Below are 20,291 nucleotides of genomic sequence, written 5' to 3'. Positions count from 1 at the left end.
TTTTGGTTTCCATCAAGAGATGATCTTGTTTTATTTTTCTTGCAGGTTTGCATTCAAAAGGACATCTGTTAATAGTTAATAGACTAACAAGATGGCTTGGCACATTAGTAAGGAATATATTGTGCCTCACGTACTCCAAATCCTGGTTTGATCACAAAATGACAACTGGATGAAGGACTGTGGTTGTAGTGGTAGCAAATTACACCTCAGGCTCCAGATAAAAGTCAGAAAATGTTCTGAATGTGAAAATACCACTAAGTTAATATACACGTGTTTTACAGCCACATACTCTGACTTACTGCTACTAACAGGTAAGTCCCCAACACAGATGAATTTAGTATAGCTTTATTGTCTTGAAATAATATGGTAATGCTTCAGCAAAAGTAAAAATTACTAAATTGCTACTCTGCCACTAGATCAATATTAATTTAATAAAAATTTGACTTAATTCTGAAGAATTTAAGACCAGATCCAGATTTCTACAACAGTGAAAAAAATCAAGGAAAAGACAGACAAAAATCAAACATAATGTGCTAAATATTTAGATGGCTAGAAGACATGTATCAGACCTCTTTAAATTCAAAACTGAATGTAGGTTATAGCCAATATAGCCATATAGTCAGTTTTGAATATCATGTCTGGCTGCTTTTCCAGTATTAAAAACAAAAACAACATTTTAAATAGATACCCAACTTTTCCTCTCTTGCCAAGTATTTGCTCAGCTGGTATCACATCTCCCCCTCTCCATTCCACAAGGCAAATCTCTGGAGACCCTTTGCTAAGCATAGGTATACTGAGATTATTATTTATAGCAGCTTTGTTTTATTGCAACAGAGCATTTAAAGCTAGCAAACACTCCAAGTATCTACCAGAAGAAGTACTATTTGAAAGGAACCCCATATAAATTAAAATGAATCTCTATACTTACAACTCACTGTGGTAGTCCTTGTGCTAGACAACATGGATTTCATACAGAATGTCCACAATACTAAAATAAACAATTTTTACTTATTTGCATGTGATTTTACAAAATATTTAATTTTCCAAAGGAAAAAATGCTAACTGTAAAAATTGCCTCTTGAAAAACTTGTTAATTTGTGACCTTTTGTAACAAAATCAGCCTAGGTGGTACTGTAACTCAGAAAGAAAACAGAAAGCCTAGGATTAAAAAATGATTTATGCTCCATTCTGATTTAGCACTTTTGTTTGCATTGATGAATGGACTATTTGTTATTTTCAGTCAAATTTCATGCTTGATTCTTGATCTCAGAAATACAAGAAGGACAGATACTACTTCCTCCTAGGTGCTCTCCACTATACTCCAACTTCTATTAAACAAAAAGCACTGAGCAAAGCAAACAACCACTACTTGCAAATATTGGTAGGAGGTATAAGCTCAATAAACTTTTGTTTAAATTCAAATGACATTAAATTTACTTGCATCATTACACCAAATTTAGCTTATGAACTTTGGACTTTAACCACGTCACAATCCTGGTAACAAATATATAAAGTAGATATGCAAGCATGTTTTTTGATCAAAACGTAAAGGACTCTTGCTAGTAAACTTGAGGACATGCAAAATCATTTGTAGTATCAGGCATTAAATTCTCAGACAACTTGCAGACTCTCATATATAGAAAAAAGAAGAGAAAAAAAAAAGACAAAAAAAAAGACAAAAAAGAGAAAAGAAAAAGGAAAATAAGACAAAAAAAAAAAAGAAGAAAAGGAAAAGATAAAAATTAAAAAGGGGGAAAGGGGAAAAAAGGGAAAAAAAAAGGAAAAAATCACACCAGACATACAAGCAACCAAGTACACAAGATTCCAGTTAAGATTCTCACTATATAATGCATCAAAAATAGGTTAAAAATCCATTTTTCTTTCTCCAGACATCATATTTTTAGCTTGACCTCTTGTATGTGGTTATTTCTGTCTGGATAACTAACTAGTGATATGCCAAAAATAGACTAAGGAGTGTTCATGCTTAAGCTTTACTCTTGCAAATATTTCCTAAAACTTACACAACTCAAAATGCTGACCAAAAACTTTATATAAATGTATACTCTCACAAAAGGCTTGAGCTGAGGCAAGCTCTGCAAGACTGAACAATGCTAAAGACTGAAATTTAGGTTTGACATTTGGATGGTTTCCAGTAGTTGTGGCTTTCTATAGACTTATCAGTTGTCATTGGAACACTGTAGATTTACAGATTGGATAAATGATGGCTACACACACACAGATCAAAGAGCCTGATTTGTTGTTGTTGTTTTCATTTTAATTTTAAAAAATTAACAACCTTAGTGACACGACCTGGAAACACTCAAGTGTACTGCTGAAATACGTTTTTTAGAAAAAAGGGATATTCTTTCTACTTGATAGGTCCCACCTAGGACCATTTGCATGACAGAAGAATAGAGACAAAGCTGGGTTGTTAGCCAGCAACATAAGTTGATGTGTTTTACAAATATTCAAAGATTCTAAGGACCCTCTACATTTCAGTCATCAAATGCCATTTGGGTTTCAAGGGTGTCAAATATATTTGAAAATAACATCACTTATTTTAGACCCCAAACAGGATTCAAAGAGCCTAACATCAGGATTCTCCTTTGAAAATATCGGTATCTTACTTACAGGTTCTTTGGTCTTAGTTATTTGCTAGCTCTGCTGAGCAAAATTGCTGTACAAACAACCAAACAGCTAAGCCCAAAGGTCAATATATCCCATTATTCTATTTTCAGAAGCTACTAGAGCTGAAAAACTAAGTTATTAAATGCTTATAGAAAAACATAAGAGCAGGGTACATACCAAAGAACACTCATTTCATTGTACTCTCATAGCTCCTGGCAACGTGTGATGTGACTAGTCACATAAGTGATACGTGGTGCTTCACTTACAAATTTTTTGTTGTGCTAGCACTAGTACATTTAAAGTACCAGTTTTCAAATTCAAACAGAACAAGTTCTAATCTTACGTTATTCCAACTATGTGTGCTTGAAACAAAAAACAAACAAACAAACAAAAAATTTGAAGACCATTGTTTCTAAAAAAGTCCTTCAACTCAGCATAAATAAAAGCAAACAGCCTCCAAGGGAGTAAAATAAGTATCAGTGCATTTGCCATGAAAAAGTAGAAGGATGGTAAGCAGTTTTGAAGGCCCTAGAAATGCACAACATCAGTGTGACAGTGAAAGGCCCTCCATGAGTCTATATTTGATAGAATGTTTTTCCCAGATGGAATGAAACAGAACATAGAATTCAGAGGTTCTGTAGGTTTTGCCAAAAGGAAAGGAGATTAACGAGCTGGAGATCAGTAGGAAGAGATTTTGAAACACTGGGCTTTCAAATGGGACCAACAAAACTGGACTGGGAATGAATTGATCTGAAGACAGTGTATGCCCAGGGAACACACAAACCCTATTTTTTATTTGAAGTCTTTCCACCAGTTTTGTTCACATGAGTAACTCTACTGGCCCACTATACTGTGATTCTATGATCCACAAGAAATTTTTCACTCAGAGGGTGGTGAGGCCCTGGCACAGGCTGCCCAGAGGAGCTGTGGATGCCCCATCCCTGAAGGTGCTCAAGGCCAGGCTGGATGGGGCTTTGGGCAGCCTGGGCTGGTGGGAGGTGACCCTGCCCATGGCAGGGCGGTGGAACTGGATGGGCATAAGGTCCCTTCCAGTCATTGTACTGGCAACTGTGGAATAATCTTGGTATTTAAATGCCAGTGGAGTCAATTCCTCAGTGTCATCAGCAGAAACAAAACCATGGAGCTACATCTAATATCCTGTTTCTAACCTGTTAGCTCTCAAAGCACAAAAAAGATGGCCATCTTACGGTGTAACGGGAGGTCAGTAACCTCTTCCCTGAACAATGTGATTAGGAGCTTCAGAGTCTTTGTGGTCTCCTTTTTTTCACTACTCTTCTTCCTCCAATTCTCTCTCTTCTGCTGGTGAGAGAACTTAAAATCAGATGAAAAGTGCTGTTAAGTGTTCGTGTAACTCTGGAAGTTCTACAGAAAGCACTGAATCTCCAGCTTTTCAGCTATGTAAATTTGGTCAACAATGCTTTATTATTTTTTTATTATTTTTTTTAATGTATGGTTTAACATAACATGACCAACAAAGACATGTGGGCCACATTCTTCTTTTCCTAATATAAATCTGGGAGAAGCTATACCATAGTCACTTGAACTAAAATAGCGTGAAAACCAAAAGGAATGCAAAATTAAATTTTCCATCTTCAAAGATCTGCAGGAAGCAAGAGATGATGACTGCAATTATTATATAAAATCAAGATTCTGCTCCCATACAGAAATCCATAGCAAATTTAAAAAGACATGAAGAGATGTACAGAAAATGTAGGTAAAATGAACATGCTTTCAAGTAGAGTTTTTCCCATAAAGTCAGACTTCAAGACAAATGTAGCTACCCCACAGTAGTGGCTGCTGCAACTGACATCTTAAAACGCCTAATTAGGTCACTCTATGCATGCACTATCATCATTTCATACCACTCTAACATGCTGGGGAAACAACCCCCTTAAGAAAAGGGAAGTATTTTGGGATATAAAAAACACAGTAAGTATCAGCTAATGAGGAACAGAGAAAGAAAAGTGCCAAACACTCTAAAGCCCTGAAACTTAAGATAATGACTAAAATTTATGACTGTTTCCTTCCCTGGCAGACAGGAGTACAATTAGAATTCTCAAAACAACAATCCCTTTGTGCTGGCATGCTGTTATGTTTATACTGCTACAGATAGACTAGAAGATAAAAAAGTAAATAGTACAGCACCCTTTTTAACCCAAGATAATAGCACACTTTTTTTTTTTTTTTTTTTTTTTTTTTTTTTTTAATGTGGCTTTGGGCATGGTTTTGCACATAGCTTAGTCTTAACTGAAATCATTTGGGTAATTATCATTGCATGGGCAGGAATTAACCATTTACATTAGCTTGCTACATGCACAGAACCTCTGTTTGAAAAAAATCACATGAAACAAGAACAAACGAGCTATTATGAGTCACTTAATAATTCCCTTTGCTGTCCAAACAGCTTGACATTTAAACAGCTTAAATTATTCCTTTATTTCCATTTTTTTAAATTTGAATGTGCTTGGCTTGATGAACTGTTGAAAGAAAAGCATCAGGAAGTATGCATGTCCTTTCTTTCATCCTTCACTTATATTCAATGATATGGATCACTTGGAACAGACAGTTGTTAGAAGCAGCATAAGGAAATATTGTAATAATGCTCATAGGTTTTCTCATCTCCTTCACAAAGAAAGCACTATTACAATATTCAGAATACGCAATCTGGATAACCACAGATGGTTTTGCAACAGAACACCCTGCAGGCATTCCCTACAGATTCTGGGAAAGGTACATGCAGGGGAAGCATTGACATCTTCCTAAAGAGACATAGCATACCAGCAAATGAACCTTGAAGATTTCATCTACTGTGTGCTGTCATTTTGGCCTAAACATCTCTTGTCCCTTTCTCTTTCTTTTTATGTTGTGAGTACATCTTGTCCTTCCTGGTTCTACTGATCATTATTTTTGTCATACATCTACGTAAAATGGCTATTTTCCTCCTCATTTACAGTGATGGTCCATAAGGACCCATGTCAACCTTTAAGCACCATGGCTCTGAAATAAGAAATCACTAAGCTGCTCTCCCCATTTCATATGGCTTCAAGAATATGTTACTCAACGTCACGCTTACCTACAAATCAAACCTCCATGCAAAGCATCAGACAATATAATCTGTGGTAGACATCCAAAGCAACCAGGAGTCATGCAAGTCTCTTGACACTTTCATTTATGAGTTAATTGAGCAAAGAACTATCATTGCAAACTCAGTGAAGTTATTTATAAAGCAATGAGGCTTATCTGACAAAGGAGAATGTCACTGAACACTGAAGTCTTAAATGTTATAGATCTTTTTAAAAGTGAAAGTAAATCTAAGCCAAAATCTATACAATATTATTATTGCATGCTAGCAGTATTTTCTCATTTTTTCTTTAATAACATTGCAAGAAGAAAGCTGGAGAAAGAAATCTACTGAAATATAAATCAAAACATGTAGCATGAAACCAAAAGTTTCATTACTTGCTTAATTATACAGTTTGTAAAAATAAATCTAACACAATAAGCTTAGCAGTTCAAACTTTTAGTTCGTCTAAGCACTTAGGCTGGCATTTGACAACTGCTCCAATAGTTCCATACAAAACGAATAGTCTGTAAATATAGCTTTCCCTTCAGTCCTCCCCTTTCAAAAGAACATTGCCTTTAATTCCTCCTTTGGATGTTTTTTTCCATGTTATATCTGCCTCAAATCATCTATTCTAGTGTTGGCACTAGGCAAACAGTGAATAAAAATAATATTTCATTCTCTGCTATGAATAAATACTGTATCTGATTACCAATGTACATATTTCTTAAAACATAAAAAAAATAAATGGGGAATTTTATTTGTTAGACACTGCCTTACTAGTAGAACTAAAATTTTATTGTCACTGCATAACTGGAAACTGTACTGTAAAAAATAATAATAATAATAATAAAGCTTTCTGTTCTCCAAAATTCCATGAAAATTTGATAATATAATCCTTACAGTTTGCCTTCCTCAGCTTCCAAAGCCCAGTGTTTGACTAGAAAATCATAAATCACAAATAGCCTATGAATAAACTCTCTATCTGAATTTTAGGATGCTCTTGTTTTGTCAGGACATAATGGTGAAGCCATTGACAAAAGCAAACATAGAACGATAGCAGCATCAAGTACTGAAATGAATAGACATAATGAAAGAACTTCAGTTTTGCAAATGAAGAAAATCAGAGACATATCTAATAAGCTTATATTTTTCTTCCTGAGCCTTATGAGCCTTAAGTTCATAGCACAAAGGATGTAAGTAAAACTACCAAGAAAAGCCTACTTAGCAACAACTAGAGCTTCAAAATAGATTAACAAGAATAACACAGCAACTTTATATGGATAGAAATTTGACGCTGTTAATTAGATGATTAAAAGGAGTCTAAATAAATACAGAAGATGAACTTTCTTTACCTAGCCATTCCCAGGCTGGAAAAGTTGGAAGGAACTATCAAAACATCAAGCCTGGAAAAGGGATGGGTGCCCAGTGTGGCGTAAGCAGCTGAGAGGCACTGAGGAATAAGCTGAAGTAGATGTTCTTCACAGCATTTCATAAGACACCATGGAGCAAAGACTCTGTAAGGAATGACTCTCTGCAACCTGGCAGCAGGATTTTGGAAACGGCAGGGATATTCCACATGTCCACAGCTTTCTTCATGCCCTCTGATAATAACAACAACAAAAAATAGTTTAATATGGTATCAGAAACATGCACAACAGCATATATTAACACAGGGATATTTCCTAGGCACTGGAACAATATTTTCTAGACACCAGAATCACAGAGTTAGTTCACATAAAACCACATCATTTATCTTCTCATACCATTCACTCATGCAAAGCACTGTGAAAACATAGTTCAGAATCTTTACTACTTACCTCACTGAAAGTGATATAGTTACTCATAACTAAAAAAGAAGAGAGTAGTCAAACCTTGTATTTATAATAGATGTGAATCAATTGAACAAGTGCTGGAAATGTAGATAAACTAAGTAATAATACAAAAATATTTGTTCAGAGAATTCTATTTAAATCATAATATTTTTATTTACCCCATAAACATATTAGGTGCAATATAATGAAATTTGAAGTTTTTCTGTTGTTGTTGTCACCAAAAAATTCTCTAGGAGTTTTAGCAGCTTTTATTTTTATTTTTCTCAAGTCAAAACATTAGATATCAATTCAGTCTTATCATCATAGACATTTGAAGCTACCACATTAGGATCTAGATTATTTTACATTACCCTTAGAGAATACTCATAGCTGTAGCTGGAAAGAAGAGTAAATTTGATCCTTCCTAAACACTGAGTCATACACCTTTACAACAATTTATCTGCCCAAATAGACTTGTATCAAAGCAGAAATCAGCTTCATGTTTTCACCTCCTAGCTTGTCTTCTGTGCAGCATAGAAACTCTCCTTGATTTCAGATTTCATCTTAGAGAAGCTGGTTCTACTATGCCTTGACAGGCAAAGCATTTACTATTACTGCACCAAGTATCACCAAAACCATTTATATTTGTAAGATCACGCTCCAGGTGAGTACTGACACACAAAAACAGAAGAAAACATGTCAGAAAGAACTACATTTTGCAGAAGTGCCAAAACTTCTAACACCTTATATAACTTTTTTCAGTGAAAGATGTAGACACTGATTACATATATTAGTAGAGAAACTACATCCATCATTGCGCATTTTTTCCAAAGGGTGGTTTAAACCAGAATATTTTTTTCTCTTAAAGAATGTAACTTTGTGTACTGGGTCTGGCTGGGATGTTAACTTTCCCTGCAGCAGCCCATACAGTGCTGCGCTCTGCACTTGTAGCTAGAACAGCAGTGGTATCACACCAGTGTTGTGTCTGCTGCTGAGAAGAGCTGACCCTCCTAGGGGGTGGGCAAAAAGTGAGAAAGAAACATCAGCAGGGCAGCTGACCTAAACCACCCAAAGGGATATTCCATACCATATGATGTCACACTCAGCAATAAAAGGTGGAAAAAGGAAGAAGAGGGGAGGGGTGGGCTCTCGTTGCGAAAACGTCTGTCCTCCTCCCGAACACTGGCTACGTGCGTTGAGGCCCTGCTTCAAGGACGTGGTGCGTTGAGGCCCTGCTTCAAGCATCGCTCATTTGTGGGAAGTAGAGAGTAATTTCTTTCCTCTGCACTTCCACATAGCCTTTACTTGTTTTGTTTAGTTATTCCCTTTCCCCCTCCCTTTTCCCCTTTCCCTTTTTTCCCTTTAGTTGAATTGTTTAATTAATAATAATATTTCCTTAATTATATATATATATATATATTTCCCCTTTTTAATTAAATCATCCTTATCTCAACCCGTGAGTTGTTCTTTCCTTTACTTCTTCCCCTCCTCATCTGAGGAGGGGGAGTGAGAGAGCGGTTGTGGTGTTCAACTGCCTAGCACGGTAAAACCACCACACTTTGTATTTAATTGTCATGGTTGAGTGAGGCAGGAACCAGAAAACTAGCACCCTATCTCTTGTGAAAGTTGTCATGGAGTCCTTAAGAAGATAGGAAACTTATTTTACATTCTAGCTCCGCTTAATATTTTGACACAGTCTCCTTACGTCAAACTCACTGGCACATGGATATAAATCACATTACACCTTTACATGCCTCCTTCAGAAATCCCTCGTCTTCCTGACATCGAAGAGGATATCCCTGTTATCTTATGTGAGACACTACATTAGTATCTGCTTGTCTATACCTATTTCACATCTTTTCCAGAAAGCTCCACTAATGGCTTGGTTACATAGTCTTAATAACTAAAATAAATAATAAGTATTTGTTTTCCTAACTCCCAAATAAACATTAATTTTTTGTAAGTTTTTCTTTCAAGACATTAGTTTTATTTATTTCAATGTCACTACTCCATCTGTTGTAGATACATCACCTCATCTCTGTCAACTAACTCATCCAAAAGGGATAATAATAATGACCATCATACTGATTAAAACTTGCAGTAACTTTTGCTAGAAAAAGGTACAAATACATTTCCCAGTTTCCAGAAGTTTTTTGTTTTGTTTTGTTTTGTTTTAAAAAAAAAAAGCTCATTTACTCTATCACCACACTGTCAGAATAATCTTTTGCATTAAATCAATAAAAATACCTATTCCTGAACAGGCTGTACTTTAGAGGAATATATAGTTAACAATTATTGAGTATTCCTGTTTAGGTAGTCATATTAGAAATATATAAATAGTAGATGAATAAATATGAAACAATTTCTAAAAGTTTATCAAACCTATAAGCTATTTTAAAGCTTGACCAGGCATGTCTTACTGGTCTTAGACAAAACATGAAGTTCCTATTCTCAAGACTTATTAGAATTAAAAAAAAAAAAAAATAGTCAAGCTGCAAACCACAGAATCCTTTAATTTTAAATTCCAATAATTATGTCCTCATTTTCCAAAGTCTCACTAACTCAAATGTCAAAATGGTAAGGACTTCCACAGTCTTAATGTTAACACAGCATTAGCCCTAAAACAGTTACCTAACAATTTTTTTTTAGGCTAAACTTCTAATTGCAAAATAGAAAAAACATTTAAGGAATTTGAAAAGCTGACAGTAATATGTGAGGAAATCAAGTGCCATGTCTGAGACTTCTGTTAACTAAGGTGAATACATGTGGAAACAAGCTATATTGCTCCACAAAATTAATTTTTAACTTCATTTCTCATTTGCAGGCCTATGTACTGTTGTGATGTTCATTCACAGCCCCAAAATAATTTAAACACAATGATCAGTTTTGACTGGATTAGAAAGAGGGATAGATAAATTCAAAATAATTACTTTTCTACACGTTTGTAAAAGATAGCTAAGTAGCCACTGCACATACTGGACAACAGGCTTTTCTTTTTATTGAACAGAATGAAGAATCCATCTTTCTTTCACCCGACCATTGCAATACTACACATCACCCTAGGCAAAACACTGCAAAGGCCAGCTCTAGCTTCAGGATGGGACTGGACTGGAAGGGAAAAGTAGGAGACTTGGAGTGAGTAGGCACTATGGTGCTAGAGGGTATTAGGTATACAGAATGGCCCAAGCCTAGTAGCATCAAAGATCTTGCAGGCAGGCATTGTAATAGAAGATGGAGAATCTGGTACTGTTACAGAAGGGCATTAAGCATGACAGGATGTAGGATGCAAATCCAGAGGACATTAGGATTAGACCTATTACTCACTAAGCAGCCTGTTTTCACATAAAAAGAACCACATCATTACCTGTGAAATAAAGCCTTTGGAATTATTTCCCTGTAAAGATTTTTTGGTTCATATTAAAAAGTTCTGTTTTGATTCCTGTACTGAAATGGCTCCATTCCACAGAGTAAATGAAAATGTTATCCATATATACCATTTTTCAACAATAATCTAAACACGAACCTGAAATCAGCTTGTGAACATGGCAAAGAAAACTCATTGTTTGTCTGGACAGCAGGTGTGAAGGACTGTTTAACTTCTTGCCAGCATCCCACAGCGATAGTGAAGGTGGATGCTGGCATTGGCATAGTCACATAGTAGTACCAGCTCTTGATACCTGTGAGTAAAAAGAACATTTGTACAGACTCATCAGTCACAGCACACAGACGGCACTTGATATTTTTATGTACTTGAGATTGTGGACCAAACCTCTTGCCCTACATTATGGTTATTTATGTTGAAGAAGGAAAAATAATTTCACTGAGACAAGTAAAAGTAGTCATATGTAACCATCACAGGTTCAGTATTGTTAGCTTACAACCACATTCCTCTATCTGCTGATTTTTCTATCTATTAAAAAAAAAAAAAAAATCATTACTGAGATGTTATTAATGCAACTTAACATGACTGTACTCTTACTGCCCAAGAAGTGCATCAGATACAAAATCTAATAGAATCTTTAGACACAAAACATTAACATTTAATTCTTCTGACACTGGATCACCACCTCATGATTTAGTCTTATCTGTATGACCTTGCACAGAACAAACACTTTTATTTGTGTTCTGGACAGTACCAAACTGACAGGAAAGATTTTACAAAGAACACTAGAGCTTGTGAATCAGACCTGGCAATCTGAGATACACGACGTGCCAAGCATGCAGTGAGAAATCAAAGCTCAGAATCAGATGGGATATTGCCAAAGTCAATGATTTGGTCATGATAATCCAGGAGCTGCTATAACAAGATTAGAAAGTCTATTAGAAGGTAAAAAGATGAGTCTTATCATTATGGGAACACAGTGCTGGAAGACAGAGAGTACACTATAGGCTGACGGTATCTGTGAACATGTGTGGACAAACTAGAGGATATATTAGGACAGCATACCTTACATTAATTTAAATGTTGCTTAGGTTTTCCATTTGTCCCTCTAAAAATGAATACAGCTTAAGGATAAAATTCAAGTACTCGCTTATGGATGCAAATACAGTTACTACACCATATTAATACCTTAATAGCTCTTGGAATGAGCCTAAAATGAGTTACAAACTACAGAAGCATGTGCAAGTAAGTGTAGCCATGGAAACTGTGGAAACATACAAACTTCAGTTGTTTTAAGACAACATTAATACTTGCAATGGTATTCAAACCAGGGCTACGGAACACTATCGAAACAAACAAACAACAACAAAAAAAAAAAAAAAATAGAGAAAAAAAAAATAATCCCGTGGCTGCCACAAGGCATAGAGAAAAGAAACAACAGCACAGCAAAGTATCTGTGGGTCTCCTAACTTAATGACACACAGAACATCAAGCTGTTCAAAGAAATGACAAGTAAAAAAAACTTTTTGCTTAGCCTCAATAAATTTTGCCACCTACTATTTTGTATAAGAAAACAATACTGTATAAAGCAATCTAAGAGGAAGATAAAGCCTCTGCCTTTTACATGCCCTAGCAACCACCTATACTTCCTCAGTCCATTCTACTTCTGGCAACATTTACCATTACCATCAAAAAGCTTTGATCTGTATTGTCAGCTGAACGTATATTATTCCTGTAATTTTCCTAACCTTCCAACAGCATGGGAGTAGAGGGAACTTATTTGCTCCAAACACATTTGAAACAAAGAGGATAACTCTTTTGCCAAATTCTTTTTTTTTTTTTTTTTTTTTTTTTAAATTATCAAAGCTAGCAAAGAACCAAGGCAAGCAGATTCCACTTTGAGAGAAAGATGCCACCCAGGAGAGCAGCTTTTTATCTTTTTTTATTACTAGACTGTCATGTAGTAGTACAATGTAGAGCTTCACTGATATAAACTGTGCTAAAGCCCACGCCTGCACACACTGAAGCCAATAGCAGCTTTTCCTTTCACTTCAATGGGCAACAAAAGACTGAGAGGTAGTCTAAAAAACTTCACTCTGTGTAGCATCTGTTATATAAGATGTGTTAAAAATGTTCTATGCAGTTACGTTAATAGTAAAGCCTTCAAATAACAGCAAAGGAAGAGAATTTGGGGAAAAACTAATGCATCTTCAGCTGTGTTCTGAAGTAAGAATGAAAGTCAAAAGGCAGTCACAGAAAAACTGTTCACAATGGCAGAGAAGGTATAAAGGAGAAGGCTCCCACAGCAGTGACAAGATTGTCTAAAAGGAAAGGGAAGAGGCCTGTGCTGTGCAAACAGAGGGAGTGGAGAGGGTTACAATGAGAAACATGTTTAGCAAGACAGGCTGGAGCAAGCAAGACCATAGAGGTTTTGGGGGTTTTGCTGCTCTTTTATTTATTTTTTAATTTCATTTGAACAGAATGTCAAAATGAATGGGGAGTCAGTTTAGCAGTCCAGAGAAAAGAACAACATGTACTGCATTCACAAGTTAATATGAGCTGGCAACAAACATATGATTTTCAGAGCCAGAGCAAACCTTGAAAAAGGAAGAAGGTACCAAAGAAAACAGAAAATCAGTTTTCTTGATATGTGTCTCCAGATTTATGTAAACTTGGGTTTCCTGAAGAAGAGACAAGAAACTGACATACAGCTCCTCATGTGTTTTCCAAGTCCTGTATATTTCGCATCCATTTTAGAGACCATGCAAACTCTGGATGTTCCTAGAACAAGATCCAAGATTTATATTGTCTCTACACATGCAGCTCGGGCTCATTCTATTTCTTGCAGGGATTTTAGATGCCCTACTATATTCATACTCTGGAACTGTATATGATAACTGTATATTTATCCCACAGTGGTTTTCTCTTGAACAACTGAATCACGAGGACTGTCATGATCATAGAATCACAAAATGGTTTGGGTTGGAAGAAACCTTAAAGATCACCCAGTTCCAATCCCCCTGCCATAGGCAGGGACACCTCCCACGAGACCAGGTTGCTCAAAGCCCCATCCAGCCTGACCTGAAACACTTTCAGGGATGGGATATATACAAGTCCTCCAGGCAACCTGTTCCAGTGCCTCACCACCCCTATGGTAAAGATTTTCTTCCTTATATCTAATCTAAATCTACCTTATTTTATTTCACTCCTTGTCATCTCACTACACTCCCTGACACGGTGTCTCTCTCCATCTTTTTTGTAGGCCCCCTTTAAGTATTGGAAGACAGCAGTAGGTATTCCTGGAGCCTTCTCTTTTCTAGGCTAAACAATGCCAAGTCTCTCAGCCTGTTTTTATAGGAGAGGTGCTCTAGCCCTTTGAACATCTTCATGGCCCTCCTATGCACTTGCTCTAACAGGTTCATGACTCTCTTGTGCTGGGGTCCACAGAGCTGAATGAAGTACTCCAGGTGAGGTCTCACAAGAGTGGAACAGAGGGGCAAAATCAGCTCCCTTAACCTGCTGGCCACAATTCTTCTGATGCAGTTCAGGATATGGTTGGCTTTTTGGGCTGCAAATGCACATTGCCAGCTCATGTTGATTTTTTTTATCCACCAGAAGTCCTTTCCAGATCCAAGTCCTTTTCCACAGGGATGATTTCAATGAGTTCTTCTGTGGTCCATCCCTGTGTCTGGGACTGCCCAGACTCAGGTGAAGTACCTTGGACTTGTTGAATCTCATTAGGTTCATGTGGGCCTATCTTTCAAGCCTGCAAAGGTCTGTCTGGATAGCACTCCCTCCGTTAAATCAACTGCACCACTTAACATCACTTGCTGTCATCCACAAACTTGCCGAGGGTGCACTCAGTTCCCCTGTCCATTTCACCAATTAAGATAGTAAAAAGTACCAGTCCCAATATGGACCACTGAGAGGCCCCACTCGTCACTGATTTCCACTTAACGACTGGGACATTGACCACTACTCCTTGGATGCAACCATCCAGCCAATTCCTTATTCACCAAATAGTCCATGCATCAAATACATGTCTCTCCAATTTAGAGACAAGGATCTTGTGTGGGACCATATCAAAGGCTTTGCACAAGTCAACAGACAACATCATTTGCTCTTTCCTTTTCCACCAATGCTGTCACTCTGTTGTAGAAGGCCACCAAGATAGCCAGGCATGATTTGCACTTTCTGAAGCCATGATGGCTGTCACCAAGCACCTCCCTGTCTTCCATACACCTTAATATGGTTTCCCAAAGGGTCTGCTCCATGATCTTACTGAGCACAAAAGTGAGACTGGCTGGTCTGTAGCTCCCTGGGTCTTCTTTTTTACTCTTTTTTAAGACGGGTGTTACATTTCCCCTTTTTGAATCACTGGGAACTTCGCCTGACTGCCACGACTTTTCAAACTTGATGGACAGTGGCTTTGCAACTTCATCTGCCAGTTCCCTCAGGACCCTAAGACACATGTGACTGGGTCTCATGGACTGATCTTCTATGGTGGACGGGACTTTATTCTCTTGGTCCCTGCCTTGAGATTTGGGAAGTATAGTAAGAGCAATTGCTGGTGAAGACTGAGGCAAAAAAGTTGCTGAGTACCTCAGACTTTTGCACATCAGCTGTAACCAGGTTCCCTGTCGCACTCATCATAGGGGTTATGATTTATTTTGTTTTCCTTTGCTGTCTTGTGTACCTGTAGAAAATCTTTGTGCTATTCTGCACATCCCTAGTCAAGCTTCACTCCAGCTATGCCTTGGCTATCCTGATGCTATCCCAGGCTGAATCCCTATAATCTTCCCAGTATGTAGGTCACTGCTTCCCCTGTCTATGCATTTCCATTTTGTGCTTTCGTTTGGTTAAGAGGTCCTGACTCAGCCATGCAAGGGAGCTCTCTCTAAAACGTGTTAACTCATGAGTGACTTAAATGGTCATTATATAGGCAACACTTCTCTACAGAAACTACCACGAAGTACTGTTTCAAATAAGAGTCCCATTTATCTTCTGTCTTCTCTCTCTGGTATGGCTATCTCTCAACTTCCTGTTTTCTTCCATAACTTTAATTCATTTATTTAACTTTCTTCAGACCAGTGGGTTTTGTTTTGTTTTGCTTTATCTATATCCCCACTATGCCCTGGGATCACAAGCTCCATTCTGCTCCTTTTCCCATTTCTCGTGCCTGCCCTCTACTTTCCAGTGGCTTCCTTGTAGACAGCACCACCTCTAGGGCATGAGGAAGTAGTGCAGGTCAAAAATAAGATGGCTACCCTGACTCTACTAGAAATAATAGCATTTTGTTCCACAAAACCGTTTTCAGAATAAGCAAGGAAACCCTGGGAACAAGAGATTAGGAAAGGGTTAGTCAGTGGGAAAAATAAAGGAAGGGAACCCGAATCCTTTTATTTGTAATGCTTATTTCCTCTCCTTAAAACCAAACTTAATTTAAAAGTAATTAGATTCCTATACATAGTTTCTTTTGGTGAAGTATTTTCTTTTCCAAACATGATTTTATTTCCAGTTCTGCATAGCAAATCTATCATATCACAATTACACAGACCATGCAGCAACAATCACCTATTCTATGAGGTAAAACTTGCAAACATCACAGTCAAAATTTAGGACTACATTTAACAAGAGAAAGAAACCATCCTTTTTATATATATATATATAATTGTTCCAAAGAACTACTTAAAGGCCATTTATTTCCTGTACTTGAAATAATAATGGATCATGTAATGACTTACTACAGTTTTTAATGCATTATCTTTGAAATAATGAAAATTGTTTGAGTCCTGCAGACTCCATTGTAGCTGAAGAAACACCTGAGAGTCAGTATTGGTTAATGCCTAATGGATTATTTAAATTGTCTGTGTTTCGTGGGGTATATATTTATATTGCTGCAAACAATTTTAGGGGAAAAAATACTATTAAGTTAAAACAACTTCTATGATTTACCAAAAATCTACAACTCAGCTACCTCTAGGCAAAAAGAAAGGTACCCCCCTCTCCCAGAATTTAATATACAAGGTAAGAGATAGCACTAGTATGTAAAAATGCAGTTTAGTAAGTAGTTATCCCAAAACTACTATTTGGCTGAGGCACGAGGGTGAAGAACCCTCCATCTTTCCTTGTAACTTGTAGAAATCTTTGATCTCATCTGAAAACCAGAACTTCCCATACAGCACTCTCACATTCATGCTGGAGCATTACTTCAGCACTGACTCAGAGGGCTAAGGAGCATATAATCATGGAATAACAAAATGGCTTGGGTTGGAAGGGACATAAAAAATCAACCAGTTCCACCCCCCCTGCCATAGGCAGGGATGCCACCCACTAGATCAGATTGCTCAGGGCCTTTTCCAGCCTGTCCTTGAACACCACCACAGATGGGGCATCCACAACCTCTCCAGGCAACCTGTTCCAGTGCCTCACCACCCTCTAAGTGAAGAATTTCCTCCTAATCTCTAATCTAAATTTCCCGTATTAGTTTTAAACCATTCCCCCTTGTCCTGTCATTATCTGATTGAGCAAAGAGTTGCTCTCCTTTTTATAAGTCCCCTTTAAGTAATGAAAGGTCACAATGGGGTCACCCTGGAGCCTTCTCTTCTGAAGTCTGAACATCCCCAGTTCTCTCAGCCTTTCTTGATGGGAGTGGTGCTCCAATGAAACGTGACAAGCTGTCAACTCACATGCTGTAATTCCTGATATACATTGGATATCCATCAATGTGAGTGCCAGACTCTTACATTTTGCCTTGAGAAAAGTGAGAAGAGCCTAAATAAGAGCTGTTGCTGCTAGCTACGGTGCAGGTGATGGCTTCTGTATCACTGTACTTGTAATAACTGAACATAACTTCTAGCTGGCATTGCAGTCTGCAGCACAAGATAGAAACTATATAGACAGAATATATGAAGGTAATCACACAAAGAGCAAGCCACTGGATTTCATAATTAATGGTTGAATATCTACCCCTTGAATATGAATCAAAATCAACATTAAGGTGCTTCTGACTAAATATATTTGTGCAGTGTATGTGTTACAATAATGAAACAAAAGTTAAACTGAGAAGCATTGAAAAGTAAATCCAACATCTAAATGGCTTATATTACACATACACTGCACATATATATATATATAAAGCTTTATATATATGCAAGGAGTACACCCGGTTGGTGGAAAGCATCCATCTGCTGGAGAGTAGGGAAACCCTGAGGAGGGATCTGGACAGGTTGGATCGACAGGCAGAGGCCAGTGGGATGAGGTTCAACATGGCTAAGTGCCAGGTCCTGTACTTTGGTCACAACCCCATGCAACACCACAGGCTTGGGGCAGAGTGGCTGGAAAGCTGTGCAGAGGAAAAGGATCTGGGGGTGTTGGTCGATGCTCACCTGAACATGAGCCGGCAGTGTGCCCAGGTGGCCAAGAAAGCCAACAGCATCCTGGCTCGTGTCAGGAATAGTGTAGCCAGCAGGAGGTGGTCATCCCCCTGTATCCTGCACTGGTGAGGCCACACCTCGAGTACTGTGTTCAGTTTTGGGCCCCTCAGTACAAAAAGGACATCGAGGCCCTGGACCATGTCCAGAGAAGGGCTATGAAGCTGGTGAAGGGCCTGGGACACAAGTCCTGTGAGGAGCAGCTGAGGGAACTGGGGTTGTTTAGTCTGGAGAAGAGGCGTCTCAGGGGAGGCCTTAGTGCTCTCTACAGCTACCTGAAAGGAAGCTCTGGGGAGCTGGGGGTCAGCCTCTTCTCGCAGATAACCAGTGACAGGACTAGAGGGAATGGCCTCAAGTTGCACCAGGGGAGTTTTAGGTTGGAAATTAGGAGACATTTCATCTCAGAAGGAGCAGTAAGGCATTGGAACGGGTTGCCCAGTTGACCAGTGGTGTCACCATCCCTGGGGGTGTTCAAGGAAAGGTTGGACATGGTGCTTAGGGGCATGATTTAGTGGGTGATATTGGTAGTAGGGCGATGGTTAGACCAGATGATCTTGGAGGTCTCTTCTAACCTTAATGATTCTATTATTCTAGGATACACTACTACCAAAAACTACAAACAGCAAATTAGGAATCTGACTATTCCGTAGGATTAGTCTAGCCTAATCTAGCCCCAGTGTTGGATCAAAGCACCTGTGCATCAAGAGATGTAGTTCCATGAAGCAGAATGCAGATCTCTGTTTAAATGCATATAGGTATAAACCTTGCTTCTTCTCTTGTCTGCCTGCATGCTTGTTACAAATACATTTTTTAAGGGAAAAAGGTATTAAGCTAACTTTTAGCTCTGTTCAGAATAAATTCATTCACAACTGCTTGCCAAAATGCTTATTCTTTCCAAGAAATTGCATTTTAAAAAATATGTTTTGGTGTTCTGCCAGTTATATGTAATTTTATAAATATGCAGCACAGAAATAGCATACTGTACGTAAATAATCTAGGGAAAAATAATTTCCATTGAAGGCACTCTGAAAGGCTTTCAGGTGTGTATTATAAATGTAAAGACAAAACTGTAAGTTGGATAGATTTCATACACCTCACATAACTGCACAGTGACAACATCTATGTGGGACAGGTCATTTAACAGTACAGGCCATTTTTATCTTTTTAACTTCCAAAAGTATTACTAAAGAAGCCAGTGAATCTGAATTCCTGAATTCAGTAAGAATTTAGCCAGATTAACACTTGAATTTTGTTTTTTTTTTATTATTATTATTATGATTTACGTCATTTTTCACAATATTAGTCCTTTCTTTCTGCAGTATCTCTTTTTACCTTTTTACAATTCTGAACAGCCCTCTTACAGTCATTTGCCATTTTTTTTGCTCTGAGGATCCTGCTCTGCAGGGGGGTTGGACCCAATGATCTTTCGAGGTCCCTTCCAACCCCTACAGTTCTGTGATTCTGTGATTTTTATCTGTATATACACAAACAGGTGATGAGGCTGTCATCAATTACGTGTGCACCACATAGATCCGAAAGTAGAGTCTTCCACACAGTGGGGAATGCGATCCCAGAGAGGGAAAGGAAGAACCTAAGGACAGAGATAGAGTAGGTACATCTGCTGCTTCTCTTCAGTAAAGTTTAGCCAAAAAAAAGTTTGCTATTGTTACTTGTCTACTAAAGGAGCCAGCTTTAATGCTGCATTTGGTTCTTCCCTGTTCACTACACACTTTTCACTCAGCACATCATTAGCACAGTGAAGCTAAAATGCGTCATTTCCTCTCTGCTGGCCTTTCCATTAAAGTCTTCTTATGTTATTTCTTACTTTCACAGAGATCTTAAGAAAGGATATACACGGTGTTAGCCTTATGGAAAAAAAAGAAAAGAAAAAAAAATTAAAAAAAGAAGAAAAGAAAAAAGAAAGGAAAGGAAAGGAAAGGAAAGGAAAGGAA

At 37.8% G+C, this 20,291-nt stretch overlaps 1 protein-coding gene across 9 annotated transcripts in view; it reads right to left on the bottom strand.

Moving 5' to 3' along the window:
* Window positions 1–20,291, bottom strand: part of AOPEP (aminopeptidase O (putative)) — a 200,956-nt gene that overhangs the window by 154,600 nt on the left and 26,065 nt on the right. For all 9 annotated transcript variants that reach the window (XR_004745988.1, XR_004745989.1, XR_004745990.1 and 6 more), the window contains exons 4-5: window positions 11,048–11,201; window positions 7,066–7,314 (exon numbers count right to left, since the gene is read on the bottom strand). Coding sequence is in view for 6 of the 9 variants with exons in the window: in XM_035309148.1 (XP_035165039.1) it covers window positions 7,066–7,314; window positions 11,048–11,201 (403 nt within the window). In the remaining 3 variants the exon portion in view is untranslated. The remainder of the gene's footprint in view (window positions 1–7,065; window positions 7,315–11,047; window positions 11,202–20,291) is intronic.

The sequence above is a fragment of the Oxyura jamaicensis genome, chromosome Z, assembly GCF_011077185.1.
Source record: "Oxyura jamaicensis isolate SHBP4307 breed ruddy duck chromosome Z, BPBGC_Ojam_1.0, whole genome shotgun sequence".
NCBI lineage: Eukaryota > Metazoa > Chordata > Aves > Anseriformes > Anatidae > Oxyura > Oxyura jamaicensis.
This window is presented reverse-complemented; position numbering and strand designations above follow the sequence as displayed.